This window comes from Argiope bruennichi, chromosome 7 (genome assembly GCF_947563725.1).
Source record: "Argiope bruennichi chromosome 7, qqArgBrue1.1, whole genome shotgun sequence".
NCBI classification, from domain to species: Eukaryota; Metazoa; Arthropoda; class Arachnida; order Araneae; family Araneidae; genus Argiope; species Argiope bruennichi.
This window is the reverse complement of record NC_079157.1, coordinates 80,833,964-80,851,109: the sequence shown is the minus strand read 5'-3', so window position 1 is coordinate 80,851,109 and position 17,146 is coordinate 80,833,964. Positions and strand designations below refer to the sequence as shown.

The 17,146-nt window shown below is 27.8% G+C and overlaps 1 protein-coding gene across 4 annotated transcripts in view; it reads right to left on the bottom strand.

The window, feature by feature from the left end:
• The window catches only part of LOC129976291 (neurogenic locus notch homolog protein 1-like), a 92,631-nt gene that overhangs the window by 48,274 nt on the left and 27,211 nt on the right, over positions 1–17,146 (bottom strand). Inside the window, exons 15-22 of one of the 4 annotated variants that reach the window (XM_056089779.1) lie at positions 15,370–15,468; positions 15,174–15,272; positions 12,565–12,663; positions 10,105–10,203; positions 9,662–9,760; positions 7,623–7,721; positions 5,801–5,899; positions 1,891–1,989 (exon numbers count right to left, since the gene is read on the bottom strand). In XM_056089779.1, the coding sequence (XP_055945754.1) occupies positions 1,891–1,989; positions 5,801–5,899; positions 7,623–7,721; positions 9,662–9,760; positions 10,105–10,203; positions 12,565–12,663; positions 15,174–15,272; positions 15,370–15,468 (792 nt within the window). The remainder of the gene's footprint in view (positions 1–1,890; positions 1,990–5,800; positions 5,900–7,622; positions 7,722–9,661; positions 9,761–10,104; positions 10,204–12,564; positions 12,664–15,173; positions 15,273–15,369; positions 15,469–17,146) is intronic. The other 3 variants (XM_056089780.1, XM_056089781.1, XM_056089782.1) reach the window with 3 other exon arrangements.

Below are 17,146 nucleotides of genomic sequence, written 5' to 3'. Positions count from 1 at the left end.
AATTTTCCTAAATCATTCGTTAACGTTAAAAAATAATTTATTAGCTTAAAAAGAATCAATGATCTTTCAGACAATTTTCCTAAATCATTCGTTAACGTTAAAAAATAATTTATTAGCTTAAAAACAATCAATGATCTTTCAAACAATTTTCCTAAATCATTCTTTAACGTTAAAAAATAATTTATTAGCTTAAAAAGAATCAATGATCTTTCAAACAATTTTCCTAAATCATTCGTTAACGTTAAAAAAAAAATTTATTAGCTTAAAAACAATCAATGATCTTTCAAACAATTTTCCTAAATCATTCGTTAACGTTAAAAAATAATTTATTAGCTTAAAAACAATCAATGATCTTTCAAACAATTTTCCTAAATCATTCCATTGACTTAATATTTTAGTAAAGGCCGATAGAAGCATCCAATTATCATTGGATATCATCCTGAAAGAATATATATTATTTGATGGTAACAGCTTTGGATAAGAGTTTTTAAAAAAATTTAATGCAAGATATTTCAAGTAAAAAAAATAATTTCAGACACTAATTTATAAGATAAGAAGCATTCAAGTTTTTGTGAAAAGAAGTTGTAAACTATAGCAAAACAAAATTATTTCATATAAAGTATTTCAAAAAATTTTTTAAAGAGACAAAAAGTTTTTAATTCATTTCCGACAATTCTTCAGACTAAAACAAAAACACAAATAAATTACCAAACTAATCAGATAATGTTTACATTTTAAAATGATATCTTCAAAAATCAATTTAATAAGTTTTATAATCTCACTTTCCCACTTTCCAATTTCTCCCGAGAACCCTACGAGACATTTACAAATTTTGTCTTTGCCGTCAAAATAGCACGAATCGCCGTCATCGCAGTCACACACTATTAAGAAAAAAACATTACATACGTCTGTATAGGATTTTATAAAAAAATCTTTTACAAAAGAGAACTTTTCCTACATTTAAAATGTATTATTTGAAAGGTATTTTCCATTTTTTTAAATAATTTTAAAAAATTAAAATAGTATATTTTCTTTAATCTATTATACTGTGATAAACAGCTAAAAATTGAATTTAAAAAATAGATAATTGCATCGATGCGAAAAGGATGTTAATTGAAAAAAAAGGAAAGATATTAAAAATTTATAAAATTCACATTTTGATTTTTAATGAATGCTTATTCCTTTTCTTTGTTACAATATTCGTTATGATTTATTGTTTCTTGTCGTAAAGGTCTCAACTCGCAGCACTTTCGAATTACTGTTTTGATTTTTTGACTATTCACAGTTCCTTAATATAATCATTTATAAATCTTGTCATTGATTTAGTTTTGCTGACTGAAAATAAATTGCTGTTCAAAAGGTTAATCGTTCATTCATCCTAAAATTTTAATCAGGTCCACATTTTGATTTTTAATGAATGTTTATTCATTTTCTTTGTTAAGATAATTATTGTAGTTCATTGGTTCTTGTTGTAAAGCTTATAACTCATTACACTTTACAGTTTTGACTTTTCATTATTCATAATCTAATATAATTAGTACAATCAGATAATATAATCATTTTTAAATGTTGTGGTAGAGTTTTTTTTTCTCAGATATGTTACCTTGTGACTAACCTATGGTGCAAAAACTTAAAACTTACTGATCAAATAAAAAAATAAATTTAAAAATTAATGAAATATAGTATCAATGGGAACACACATTTGCACAGAATTTCAAAGCACTAAAGCATGAGGAAATAAATGAAAAACAGATCACATTAAATATGAACGTTAAATAAGATTATCTAATATTCAGGATGAATATATGAATATACCGAAAACATTATAAAAGTAAATTGTTTTAAACCAAGAAAAATAAATTAGATGTATTCTCTGAATTTAAATCTCACTTTCGCATTTTCCATTCTTTTCTGAGTATCCAGTACCACATTCACATGTTTTCTCTCCATTTATAAAGGTGCAGTACCCTCCTTCTCCACAGTCACAAACTAATTAAAAGATTTAAAAAAAAAAGATAAAGTAAATAAAAAAAGTTATTTAAAAACTGTATTTTAATTATTTTTACTTTAAAAGACTTGCTATCGTTCTGCTTTTCAACCTCATTTGGTTGATAAAGTGTTTTAAATGGTGATATAGTGATCCCAAAGCTCGGCAAAAACTTAGCGACCATTTGGCGACTTTGAGACAAAAAGGATAATGCTCGAAACTTCAAGAATTTTGTCGATCCGTCCATTAGGAACCGAGATACACCTGACTGGTTTAGAAGCTTCTATCCCCGCCTCCCGGGAACTATAAAAGGCCGGCACTCTCACGTTGCAGGGTGTGTATCGCCGTCGAGAGTCGCCGTCGTGAATTGAATTGTAGTCGGAGTTGCCGACAAATAACGAATCTTCGAGAGGATAGCGGAGTGCCAAGGTTGTGTGGAACGAGTGCTGAACTGCTGTGTGCCGAATCCTGTTGTCTACTGTGGAGATAGCGCCGTATACTGTATGTAGTAGCCAGTTGTGAGAAGTAGTGGGTCGACAGCTAAAGCAAGAAGTTCAGCCGTGTTGGAGAGACCGTAGAGCGAAACTCCAAGGATCCCCTCTCCTGCTGGATTCTGTCTGGCGGCCCTGTGTGCTGTGGACGATTACTATTTGTTTGTAGTGCGCTACTGTGTGCTGTCCTGTGTTTGTCTCTACTGTAAATATTTGTGTACTCGTGTTCTTGGTGTAAATAAATGTCGTTGTTGTTTTCTACTGTGGTGATTGTGTTGTCACACCATACACCCACTATCGAAAAAACCCGGCGGTGAGGAAATTTCGTAAAAATATATATGAGCATAGTTTTTGAAACAAAGTCGTGACCGAAAACAGAGAAGAAGACTTTGAATTTTTAATTTCGTTTTATTTTTATCCCGGGAGGCACAAACAGCACGTCCGTGCACAGCGCGACACAAAAGCAAAAGAAGGTAATAGAGGGAAAAATTAATTATCCTTGGTCTTACATACCATGAGATTCCGATGGGGATTTCTTACACATGTCGATTTAGACAAGGGAAACACAGGAATCTTTTAGAAGAATTTGCTTAAGTCAGCAATATTTTATCCCTTCACTCGGAGCGTGGGAACGCTGATGAAAGCATTTTTACAAAGCTTCAGTTGAATTAATTAAGTAGAAAAAGTGGAATGGGATCAGGAAATAAGAGAATATTTTGGAATGACTTTGATATGGGCTGAATTAAGCTTAATTAAGTTTAAATTAGATTTTAATATTATATATATATATATATATATATATATATATATATATATATATATATTATAAGAAATTAAATAATAGAATACAGAAATTAAATTTGTGGAATTGCAAGTTTAAATTGATTGAATGTATTGAATTTAAATTTTGAGAATTGATTGAACTTAAATTTTGAGAATTGATTGAATTTAAATTTTGAGAAGATTGAATGTATATTTTTGGTCAAATTTTTACTACGGATATACCTGATAAAAAAATAAATTTTGTCATTCAATCTGCGATTTAAATAAAAAAGAAGAAATTAGAAAAAAAATGTTAGTTTCCTCCCATTTCAATTTTGTATTCTTCCTAGTTATTAACATTCGGTATTTCAATTTTCCATATTGACAAAAGATTGATATTTAGAATTCTTTTTTTTATTTTGACAGTTTAAACATTGAAAACAGATAAAATTACTTCTTTATATTTCAATTTTTCGTACTATTTCAAATAACACTGCGAATATTTCAATGGCGTTTTATAACAAGGTTAAAGAGCTCTAATTTTAAGGCAAGCCTGAAACAAAGAGAGGGACGCAAAAAAAATCCTTTCGTTTATATATTATAGATATGTATATATGGTATATCTTTTGTGCTGCAGTCTTTCCCTACTTCGAGGGATATTTTAGCATCAGTGGTTTATTTCAGAATGAATTGCAGCGCTTTGTATCTGCCGAAAGATTTATTTCCTTTCATAAATAAAAATAATTGCTCGCATGAAAAAGTACCTTCAAATAACAGCGTAATTTTATATGCCAATTTCCTAATATTTTTTAACCTGGCTGGAAAACACTTGAAAAATTTAGACTTTCTGATTTCATTGAATTTTGCCTTGAAGAGTCTTAATTACCTCCATTTACATATATACGTATTATTTTATTTCCGATTCCCAAAATATTCATTTCTATCGGTGAGAGAAATGATTCACTGATGTAACATGACAAGTAATTAACTTCTGGTAAATGCTGTGGTTCGGCGCAATCACTAACATGTAAGTAATTAGGAATTTTAAAACTAAGCAACAAAATTTTTATTAAAAATTTTATTGCATGCTGTTAGTTTAACTGGGCACAGAAATATTCGATGTAAATCACAAATTTCGCAAATTTGCTAGACAATAAAATCTAGATTTTCTGCAGATGGATTATTCGCTTTGCGGATAATGCATGGCACTGACGTACAATAGTTGCGAAAAAAGATCTTTAACGTGGATATAGATTTATTACTGAATCCATCGTGCGAATATGGATTTTGGATGCCTTTTGTTACAACCCATTGAACAAAATATGCCACAGAACTACAAATGTAGTCACAAAATCGCATAATGAAATCTTATATGTTTAATTCATTGTGTTTTTGAATTATTGTATTTACATACTAGTTTTGAATATTGTATTTACATACATATTGTATTACATAATTTTGAATTATTGTATTTACATACTAGTGAAAATGAAGAGTGACAGACAGTCAACTCTTTGACGGATTTGGTTTCAAATTTGATCCATATATACAGATATTAAATCTGTGTTATGAATTATTGCTTTAATTTATATTCGGACAGGATCCTCTGAATTGACATCGTTCAAAATTTTACAGAAATCTACAAATTTAGAATGGGAAATCACCTTATGGAATGCCATTTGTTTATCTCAAAAGCTTTTGAGTTATCGTATTACAGACATAATCCTAAAAATGTTTATTGCGAGCTCAAGAAAGTCTGAAAAGCACAGATTTATAAAAATCCCAAATTTGGAATTTTTTTGACGATTACAATAGTTTTTTTTCTGTATTTCGTATAAGAAAAAGTCAAAAAACTTCGATTACAAATTTTTAAAAATTTATTTTAGTTCAGAAATAAAACACGCAGAATTCTTGTTGTTGATTTTTTATAAGAAAATGAAGCTACAATCTTGCAAGTACAATCAAGATTTAAATTGATTCTTAAATTTTTATAAAATCATTTTAATAATTTTCACCCTTTGCGTTCTTTAAAGTGGCAGAATTTTCTTAAAAAAGGCCTCCTTCTCTAATTTTTTAATTAAATTTCATTCATTTTTGAGGTATTTAGATATAGAATTTATTTTTCACATTTATATAAATGAAATTAGAAACGTAGGAATAAAATTTTAAAAATTAATTCTCGATTATAGTTAATTACGACTTTTGACGAATGATCCATGATTTTGAACTATGATATGATACTAACTTTACAAACATTATTTATTTAATCCAAATTTCTTTGCTAAACCCTCTTCCTCGAGTCGAAAATTTAATAAGCTAATAATTTTTACGAATCTTTTTTTCAATTATTCTTGACTAATTGAAAAAGTATGAAGAAAAAAAAATCAATAACGGATGCATGCTCCACTGCACTATAAAGTGGTCTATCCATCAGGTGTATAGAATTTCCATTTTCTTCATTATCTTTAAATTTTAATAGGTCGAAAAATATACATGATAAGTAAATAATAAATATGGTAATTGTAAAAAAGTTAATATTACTTGATGAATGTGTTCTTACTTTCACATCTTCCATACTTTTCAGCATACCCTAAATCGCATTTACATATTTTTTCATCTTTTTCAAATGAGCAATAGCCATTTTCACCACAGTCACAAACTAATAAAATAAAAAAAAAATGTATAAGGGTAAAAAAATGCATATACCATCGAGTAGAAATCAAAGCAAATTAATAAAATGTGAGATCATTATTCCTCAGTATGATATAAATTTTCTCAAAGTACTTCCTTATTATTATAAGTTGCTTAACTTACATAACTAAGGATAAATATGTGAGGATTTTCTACAGACAGTTTTTGCAAAAAAAAGTGTACTTTGTGTAATGAAAAGTAGAAAATAATTTTCATTATCAAAATTATGGAGAGGAATGCAAAAATAGAAAAAAGCTTAGGATGCTAGTGAGAAAATATTTTTAATTCTCTATTTAATTTATGTTATAAATTTGTTTTAAATTAATATTCAGAATATTTACCTCACTATATTTATAGATTTCATTTAATTTATTATATATAATATGATTAATTAAAGATTTCATTCTAAAATAATAAAGTTTTAAAAGCATGATTTTATTAGTATTCTTATAAATAAAAAAATATTTTAATAAAAAATCTGAGGACCAAAAAAAAAGCACAAAAATGTGTAGTATTGAAGTAAATAATCATCATCACTGAATTAAAATTCCAATTATTTTTTGACATATTTTAATTTCTATTAATGTTTTATAACTGTGTTACATTCATTATGACTTATTTACTTTACCATATTGTATTTAATACCTTTGTAAAATTCCAATTATTTTTTGACATATTTTAATTTCTATTAATGTTTTATAACTGTGTTACATTCATTATGACTTATTTACTTTACCATATTGTTTATAATACCTTATGCTTTTACAATCGGAGAAAAAAAATTATTATTTTTTTTATTTTACACTTATAAAAACATATTTTCATAAACTTTCAAAATTTGTATATTTTTATTTCTTAATCCTTAATATATTTCCTACCATTGGAGAGATTTCCTATCAATCTTCCTTAAAACCGCTACCAAATAAAGTTTTTCATGTGAAATCCGTAAAACAAGCAATTAAAAGATATGCAAGTCTTCAAATTATGATATTATTGTATTTTCATTAAAACACTCAATTTCTCAGAATTTCAAAATTCTATTACATTGGGCTGAATGAAAAAATCGATTACATTACTGGAACTTTGTAATAAAGAATGAAACCAAAATAAATAAAATCATGTAATATATTTTCAATCACCAAGATTGACTAATTTTTTTCAAAAAGTAATCCGATTTTTTTTTTCATTTAAAATATAATAATCGTTTGCTGATATTTATTTATAATGTTTTATTTCGTGATAAAACATTACGATAGAAAATTTTTGGCGATTAAAATTATATCGATACAATGAACATCGGTTATCTTAAATTTGATACATTTCTCTAAACCGTCGTTTTTCTTTATCTTTAAAGACGAACTACATCTCTGAAATGTACTCTTAAAATATGAGTTTGATTGGTATTAATGATAACCAGAACACAATTTGACGTTTTGGGGATTCGAAGTCAATTTTAAGACGAGATAATGAAAATGTGTCATGTTTTTATGTCAAGTGTCTATGAAATGCATTACATTGTCCGGTATTGTAAATTCTATTCATCATTTTTTCCTTCTTTTTTTATTAACATTATATACTTTTCTAGATAACTTTGAGTGTCTTTCTGTGTACTTAGAAATAAAATAAAAGTGATATCAATAACAAAAGATAAGAAAATAAAATAAAGTTCATTAAATTCATTCAACTCTCACTTTCACATTTCCCATTCTTTTCCGAGTAACCTTTGTTACAGGAGCATACTTTGTCTCCATAATCGAAAGCGCAAGGGCCATGTGGGCCGCAATGACAGTCTGAAACAAAAATGAAGTTTAATCTAAAAATTTCATTTTTTTTATGTTGAATTGAAGGTAATACTGCAAATTTCAAAAATATTTATCTTACACCTTATGATTCTCAAATTTCTCTACTCGAAAAATCCCTGACTAGGACGTTTTCGAGCACATTGTTTAAAGGTGAAATATATTTCACAACCAGCTGATCATACAGAAGAAACAATTCCACTCAGTTTTCTGAATACAAAATATCACTAAGGCACTCTAGCCGAGCTCAGAGAGTTAAATGGCTTAGTTGCTAAAAGATATAACTATTTATAAATTACTATAATATTATATTTACGTTTAGTAATAATATATTAAATTATTTTACTATATATTTTACGTTTCTTCTACTCCATTAACTTTATATGGTATCAATAAGATGTTTGCTCTAATTGTGCCGCAATAGCTAATTTCTAAACAGTTATTTGACATATATTTTTAATTGGAACATTGTTCTAGATGATGAAAAGAATTATATATATTTTTTAATTAATAAATGTACTTTGAAAAAAAATTACGACACCTAAATTTTTATATAATTCCTCATCTTGTCCCCATACTTGAAAAATATTCCTGATACGCAAGCCTTTTGATTTTTAAAAGAAAACTTCAATTTTCTGCGACTAAATCCGACTTACTTAGGAAGCTTTGAACTTTATCATTTTATTCCAGTCAACAGCAGATTCGATTACGCGCCACTCGTAAATTGGTAGATTTTTCTCTGAATGACATTTGAAATGGAAATATTCAAAATTTTATAACTCAATCAGCTTTAGTCAATTAATAATTTAGACTTCTTTTTTAAATATTGGTATCAAAAATATTTTACTTTAGATGATTGAGAGAACCGGGGAGTTCAAGGTGATATTAAACGTAATTTTTTATCAGGGCTTTTATTGACAAAAATAACGTAAAATATAACTAATTATACCATTTAAAGCAGGTTCCCAACTGGAAATATATCTTTATATCTAAAAGTTACGAAAGTTGGTATTAAACCAGACTAACTAACTCTCTGTATTTTGAATGTATTTAGATCTGATTTCCTTTTGACAAAGTTTTAAATACATAATAAAAATTAATTGGTTTCGGAATGTTTTAAGAAAATAAGGATTTTCGCTGAGGGTCAGAAAATGTTGTGAAATTTCTAGAACATTTAGCAAAAAAATTACAGATAGGAGACTAACTGTATGTTTTAGTTTCATTGGCATAGCTTTGTTGGTCCTTATTTGTTTGCTGTCCTGTTGATTACTTAGTCTTTGATTAAGTTATTTTGAAATAATGAATTATTTCCTTTTTACATTAAAATTTTAGAAACACCAGAAAGAGATAAACGAAAAATGTTTTCTAAATTCTAACATATTTACAGGTTTATTTATATATACGGATAGATAATTTTTATAGACAACATGGCATGTTATCTTTCAAAGTGTATGAACACAATTTTTTTAATTGTATTAATTTAATTCTTTTATTTGTATTAATGTATTTAATTGAATTCTGTTATTGAATTTTTTTGTATTGTTGTATCTTTTAAATAATAGAAAATTCTATTTTTTAAAACAAAAGTAGAATAAAAGATTTGATCTTGGTAGTTGTTTTTATTAGAGATTTTAGAATAACCTGTGTTAAAGAAACGAAAATAAAACTAGAAAATCCTACTTGAAAAACACTTTAATAAAATAATAGTATTTAACATATCTTAGATTTCTGGGAGAAAAAAAATAAGCATTTTTGATGTTTTTGAGGCATTGTGCTTACACATTGAACTTTTTTTTGGCTCTATTTTAACTGTATATCTCAAGTATTTCATATGAGCGAGTAAGTGAAAAACTGAAATAACGCTAATGAAGTCTGTTTTTAAGTAAAATAAAGAATTAATTTTTTTTATCATTAGGGAACAGTTATCTCACTTTCGCATTTTCCATCCTTTTCAGAATATTCCTCTGAGCACTTGCATGACTTTTTTTCACCTGCAAAGAGACACTGGCCATTTTCTCCACAATCACATACTAAAAAATAAGAAAGAAATATAAATATTAAAATCTTTCATTTAATTAAGTAAATATATTTTGATTGAATCATAAAATACATTTTTTATCTACTTCTACAAACTAAATGTAATAACGGCCAGTAATAAGGTAGCTATATACACACAGGTCGGTCAAAAAATGAAGTATAATCCACTTTAGCTCGGTAATGATAAGAACTATAAAAATTAAATTTTTTAACACATATTCGGTTACCAAATTTCCTTATTTGGGGCAAATCTACCCGCTTTTAAATTTTTGATAAATATTTTTGAGACACCTTGTATATGGGAGGAAAATAAAAATGTCAAAACAGTTTTACTTACTTTCACATTTACCAAATCTCTCAGAATATCCGTTGTTACATTTACACGACTTCTTATCACCAATAAAAAGGCATTGGCCATTGAAACCACAATCACAAACTAGCAAAAAAAAATATGAAATTTAATTATAAATAATTTAAAGCTGTAAGGCTGATTCATTTAAAATTTTGAATTCTGTTTATGTTTTGAATGGTCGTTAGCTATTAAAATTTTTGTCGCAAATATATTTCCTAGAAGTTAAAATCAAATTCGAATATTATAGCCTTATAAGACATTGCATTTTTCTTTACTATTTGCAATAAAACTTTTAAATTTTAAATTTGTCATTATACCTTTCGAACAGCAAAATATTATTTATTTAACTAGTACTCATTGAAATATTCAGTTTGGAAATTTTTTCAATTTCTTAGAATTTAAAAAGCAAAACGTTTTTTCTCCCTAAAAGGGGCTTCAAACGAATCACAATGTACCAGAAATTATTTTAAAAAATTGTTTCCTGCTTTAAATAAATTTTATCTTTAAAAGAGAGTAAAATATTAAAAAATATTTTCCATGTATCTTATGTAGATTGTTTTATAAATGTGAGAAGAAAATAATTCTATTTTTAGTAAACTGTGTTAGAATCCTGGATTAATAATGTTTATTAATTTGAAATTTTCATTAAAGAATCACTGTTCAAAATTTAAGATACGCTGCTGAAAACCAGAATATAATTCAAAAATTTACACAGACATCGTTACAGGTTAATTGCAATATTAGTAAGCATGTAATAGAATAAAAAATTATCAATGTTTTATAAATTTAAACAAGATGACATACATTCTTAAAAACATAATTAAATTTTCTTTTCGATTTCAAATAACGATTAATCATTATTAATCTTTTAGATTATTTTATTCATTTTTAAAGATTCAGGATTCATTTTCCAGAAATATCAACTTTTTGAAATTCATAAGAAAAACACCTTCTCATTAAAAAGTTTTCTAGAATACATATAAACTTTAAAAAAAGAATACTTATTTGGATGAAAACTGCTAATGATATCCCATTTCATTTTAAAGTTTTAGAACTTATTTTCCTTTTAAATATTAAATGTGCTATATTCCAGGAATTCTGAAACACTTTCATAAAAAATTACTTTTCAAATAAAATGTCTTTAGAATTTCGAAATTATGTATGAATTCCCATAAAATTTTAATTACTTTAATGTATATATTATATTTGTATAAATTTTGGATAGATATTAATGTTTAATATCTATCCAAAATTTAAGTAACTCATTAAGAGTAACTCATTATCTTCAACAAAAATTGAAAATGGTATCCCTTTCTTTGGACAAACCTGAAAAATTAACGAATCCGATTAACAATTTAAAGTATCTGAGGTGGTTGTAAAAATGCTTTTTCCTGAAAAATTCGGTATTTTTTTTATATAATCTAGAAATAAAGCCCAACTTTGTAGATTCTAAAACTGTCTTTATTTTAACATAAATTATAAAACTATTGTGACAACTATTTCAATAACAAACAAGAGATAGAAATGAAACCAGAAAAAGTGAGATTTTCAACTGGAGAAAATGATGTGTTTTATTTACTAATATTAAATTCTCCAAAATTAATATTTGAAATGTTTGCATTAACTCTATACCTGCCCAGCCATAGTTTCCTTATTTCAGACAATTCTGTTAAAAATACAAAGGAAACGTCATTAGTATCTATTTCGAGGTTAGACAAATATTTTCGAGGTTGTAAAAGACCACAGATTTTAAAACAGCTTCATTTAATCATGTTTTACAGGCTCTTTTAATTGAAAAAATAATAGAATTTTTAGCAAAAAAGTCATTAACAGCAACTTCAAATGGTAGTAAAATATTTATTTAATAAAATAATTTTTATTTTGAAATTTATTACATTCTAAGTAGTTTGAGAAATATACATGTGGAAAAAAACTAAAGATTCTCATTATTTTTTTTAATTTATAATATTTTTCCTAACACTAAAAATATTGCTATCACTTTTCTTAAAATCTTGCTAAAATATCTTTCTAGAACTAATAACTATATATACAGTTTTCCTTCTAATTGTAACCTTTCAATGCTATTTCAGTTATTTAGAGCTATAAAAAATTCTATGTAACAATGCTTTAAAAAAATTGTCACTGATCCCTTGTCAGATTTCTTAAGGAGACGTGTCTTGGAAAAATACCATTCTGTGTAAATAAAACGTTACTTATACTCTACTGAATTCCAAAATAAATCAAAATATTTATTTTTGTTATGTTTACCTTATCTTATTTTCTATCATTTTGATGCAAAAAATTTAGTTCGAGTGGAACTATAATCAGCAAGACTACTTTGTAGGTATTCCAAAAGATTCTTCCAATGTGATCAAGAATTTTAAGAGAAAAAATGACTATAGCACAATTATGAAAAAAAAAAAGAATAGCTTTTAATGAGTTCACCTTCACATATTCCATCGTTTTCAACATATCCATTTTTACATTCGCATTTCTTATTGCCACCATCAAAAGAACAATGACCATTTTCGCCGCAATCACAAACTAATGAGGGAAAAACCGATATTAAAAGATAAATTAAAATAATATTAATATACAATTAAATATATTCTTAAAAGTCATTTACTACTAGCAGCCTTTGACGATCATTTGGATCACTGGGATTATTCGCTGTATTTAATTTCAATGAATTTCCTTTTATATTACTTTACATCCATGACACCGTCTATAAACTATTTTTAAATATAACGTAATCAAAGATGTAAAAGTCATATTGTTTAATAGTCTTGTGCATGTTCTGTTTAATATAAACACGAGCCTTCAAATGGATTGGTTTGGTTTGGTTTGGTTTGGTTTGATTATATTAACGTCTCGTTTGAAGCAACACTAGGGCTATTTTGGGACGGACCTCGTCATTTTGAACCGTAGTCAGATGACGAGGACGACACCTGAGTTGGCACTCCCCCCCTCTCCACACCACACCAGCGGGAGGACGTTTGGTCACGACGGATTTAACGTGCAATAGACCCCCTTACACGACGGTTCTTCGGTGGAATAGCGTCACGAACGTGAAACCCTCCGGTTCCGAAGCCGAGACCTTATCACCAGGCCACCGCGGCCCGCAGCCTTCAAATGGAAACCAGTCTCAAAACATCACAGAGCTCTTTAAAATGTAATTGTGCGGTTCATCTATCTTATAAATTTCACTATAATTTTACAAAAAAATATAATTGTTATCATAGAAATAAATAATTTTATTAGCCATTTTCATCTACCTGAGTATAGAAAATAATGTTATTGTAGACATGATTGTTTTTTCTTGAATGCATTTTAGAATATTTTTCCGGAAATTTGGTTCCATTGTTTCAAATGTTCTTCACTAGTTCATCTTTCTTACGCCTGCGCCCTTGCCTATTATTTTCTTACGCATGAGATTTTAATTACACGAATTCTTATGATTTGTTAATTTTAACTTGTAATTTTCAAACGATATACTATATTGTAATTTCAACATTATTAGTCTGAATATATAGTCTTTGATAAGTTTAGGGAGAAACAGTAGCACATATATAGAGAATTAAAAAATGTTTCGCATAAAAAAAAAAGATTTTAACTAATATTTTTTATATAGAGAGAGATGATTGTATTTTCGTTTTCCATTTCTTTGCTGATTCAGATTAGACTTTTCCTTTGGGTAAAGAAGTCAAATTTTTGAAAATGTAAAAATGTTTTCTTTTCTTTTAACACTCTCGTATGCTCGAAAAACACATTTTTGAAAAATGTCCGTTTGTGTCTATCTGTGACAAAGATAATTCAAAAACGCTATCAGGAGAACGGTTAAAATTTGGTATATGGTCTTTATACCAAATTTGTAGATTTCTATCAAATTTTGAATAAAATTGGTTCAGAAGAAATCCATTTATCCGGCTATTCGAATATAAAATAAGTACAAAACGGAGTGAGCTATATAGATAAAATTCGATTGCTCAGATATGAAATCTAAAGTGTAAACATCTATGAAATTTTAAGCCAAATCCAACAATAATTTAACTATTTCTCGATCTGCATTTTCAGAATAACAATTTTGGCTCCAAGGCTAGCAGTTTTTACTTTTTCGTATGCTTAGTATAGAGAAAGTATAATAATCGTCAAAAAATTTGGAACTAAAGATTTTGACGGATCTCCACGTTTTCGGCTTCACCGAGTTCGAAAAACACATTTTTGGAAAATGTCCGTCTTTCTGTCTGTGATAAAGATTACCCAAAAACGCTTTGAGCTAGATGGTTGAAATTTGATAGACGGTTATCTGGTATTTATACCAAATTTACGGATTTCTATCGAATTTTGAGTAATCTGTTCATAGGAAGTCCATTTGTCCGACTGCATGAATATAAAATAACATGATAATTACAAAATAATAAGAGCTAGATAGATAAGATTCGGTATACAGATTTAACATCTATATTGTAAACACCTGTCAAATTTTGAATCAAATCCAACAACGAGTTGACTGTCTGTCGATCTGTACTTTCAGAAACATGTAAATTCAATAATTCAAGAACGCAAGGATTTAAATATATCAAATTTTATATGGAATTTTGTCACTACAAGTGAAGTTTTCTATAATTTTTTTTATTTTAATCGATTGAGAAAAACATGTCTAAAACATAAATTCGATTTTTGGATGCTATTAACGCATGCTAGGGATTAATCGCCAAATAACTCGCCAAGGATGACACGATAGAGTTATGAAAAATGATAAATTCGCGCCAAAAGTTAACATTTTACATCTATTGTATACAGTGCCGATAGATGTAAATAGATACCGATAGATGTCTGGCATGACAGTTTTATTTGGGAGTATGAGTGAAAGATTTGGAGAGGCAACTCTCGCTGCTTTCTATTTTGAGTTTGAGAGTGCATATACGATGTGCAACATTACAATAATCTATGAAACTTTGTTTCAGTACATATTATCAATCTTTCGTTTTGTTTTCCTCAATTTATATTCTAGCTTGGTAAAAAAAATCGGTAAATGAACATTTATTTCTTACTTTCACATCTTCCATTTACTTCTGAATATCCCTGTAAACATACGCACACTTTTTCATCGCCATTAAAGTGGCACCAGCCATTTTTACCACAGTCACAAACTAGAAGAATGAAAATAATGAAATTAAACTTCATTTTGCCGCATAAACTCAACTTTTGCAGCATAATTTTCATTAAATTGCAAAAATGAAATCTCACTTTCACATTTTCCATTTCTTTCTGAATGTCCATCTTTACATGCACAATTTTTTTTATTTCTGTCAAAAGAGCAGTCGCCGTTTTCACCGCAATCACAAACTGGAAGAACAATTTTTTTTATCAATGGAATAAACGCTTGAAATAGGGGGAATCGAAAGTACGTATATAGGTGTGGAGGGTGTCCAAAAAAATAAGTGGAAGAAACGTTTATTTACGTAATTATTGTAATTGGACATCCATTTGCAAAGTTTCATGAAATTAGGTCCCCAAATATATGAAAATGCTTTGGCTTCTGCAGAAAAATTATGTCCCCAAAGCGAAAAAGTGTTAGTAAATAAAATATTTTCATTACATCTCATCTCTAAGAACGCAAAGTTTCAAACATTTCATTGTAAATATTTCTGATATTGTAATATATTAAAAGCAAATTTATTGTCTTGGGCAAATTTATGTATATACCTCTTGTCGATGTCTGAGCAAGACTTTTGTTTTAATTTTTATTTTCTCGCATACGCAGTATAGAGAAAGTCTAGTAATCATCAAGAAATTCGATTTAGAGATTTTGACGGATCTCCACATTTTAGGCTTCCTTGAGTTCGAAAAACACTTTATTGGGAAATGCCCTTCAGTCTGCTTGTGACAAAGATAAATAAAAAACACTTTGAGCTAGATAATTGATATTTGATATACGATCTTTAAATCAATTCGAGGATTTCTATAAAATTTTAAGTAAAATCGATTCAGTGGAGGGCCGTCTGTCCGAATATAATATAACACGATAATCACAAAATGGACAGTGCTAGATAGATAAGATTTGGTACACAGATTTAACATCTATAGTTTAGACACCTGCCAAATTTTGATCGAAATCCAACAAGAGGTTGATTGTCTGTCGATCTGTACTTTCAGAAACATGTAAATGCGCTAGTTAAAATACGCAATAATTTAAATGTATGAAATTTAATATGGAATTTTATGACTACACATGCAGTTTTATGTAAAATCTTAGTTTCAATCGGTTGAGGAAAATGGGTCTAAAATACAAATTTGATTTTTTGAGACTATTGACATCATACCAGGGATTAATCGCCAAAAAACTCGCCAAGGATGACAAAAGTTAATATTTCGTATTTATTGTATGCAAGGCGTTCTCTTTCATGACAAGTTTATTAGAGAGTATGCTGGAAAATTTTGGAAAGACCACTCCAGCTGGTTCGATATAATATACATATTATAAAAGATTACTAAAAAGTTAGAATCAAAAATTAATAATCTATACAAAATTGCTTTCCTCCAGTACTGCTTGTATATATGCGATTCAGTTCGTCAATCGTGACATAAAGAAAAGTTGTCTTTAAATCGTATAGTAAAGACCTACAGGGCGCCTAATGCCAATTTATCATTTAGCTCAGATATAATTCCAGTCAAAAACAACTAAACATATCGGTAAACTTTCAATATACTATTGTACAAAATGAGATTAATCAAAGAGTTTTTAAAAATACCATATCATGCATTTATAGAAAACTGCCCCTATTGGTGAACCTCTCGTGCGGAGAATATATTTTTATACTCCCAAAAGTCTTTGATTTGAGAATAAATGCTTTTTTCTCAATTAGAGCGACTTTTATATTTCCAAATTGCATTTCTCGGAAAAGAAAAATTTGATATTATATGTCGTGTACTCGCTTATGGTACACGGGTTCTTTTACAGTGATTGAAAAAAACTACTCTTCTTGAAAAAATAAACTATAACATTTATTTCTACGACAAGACA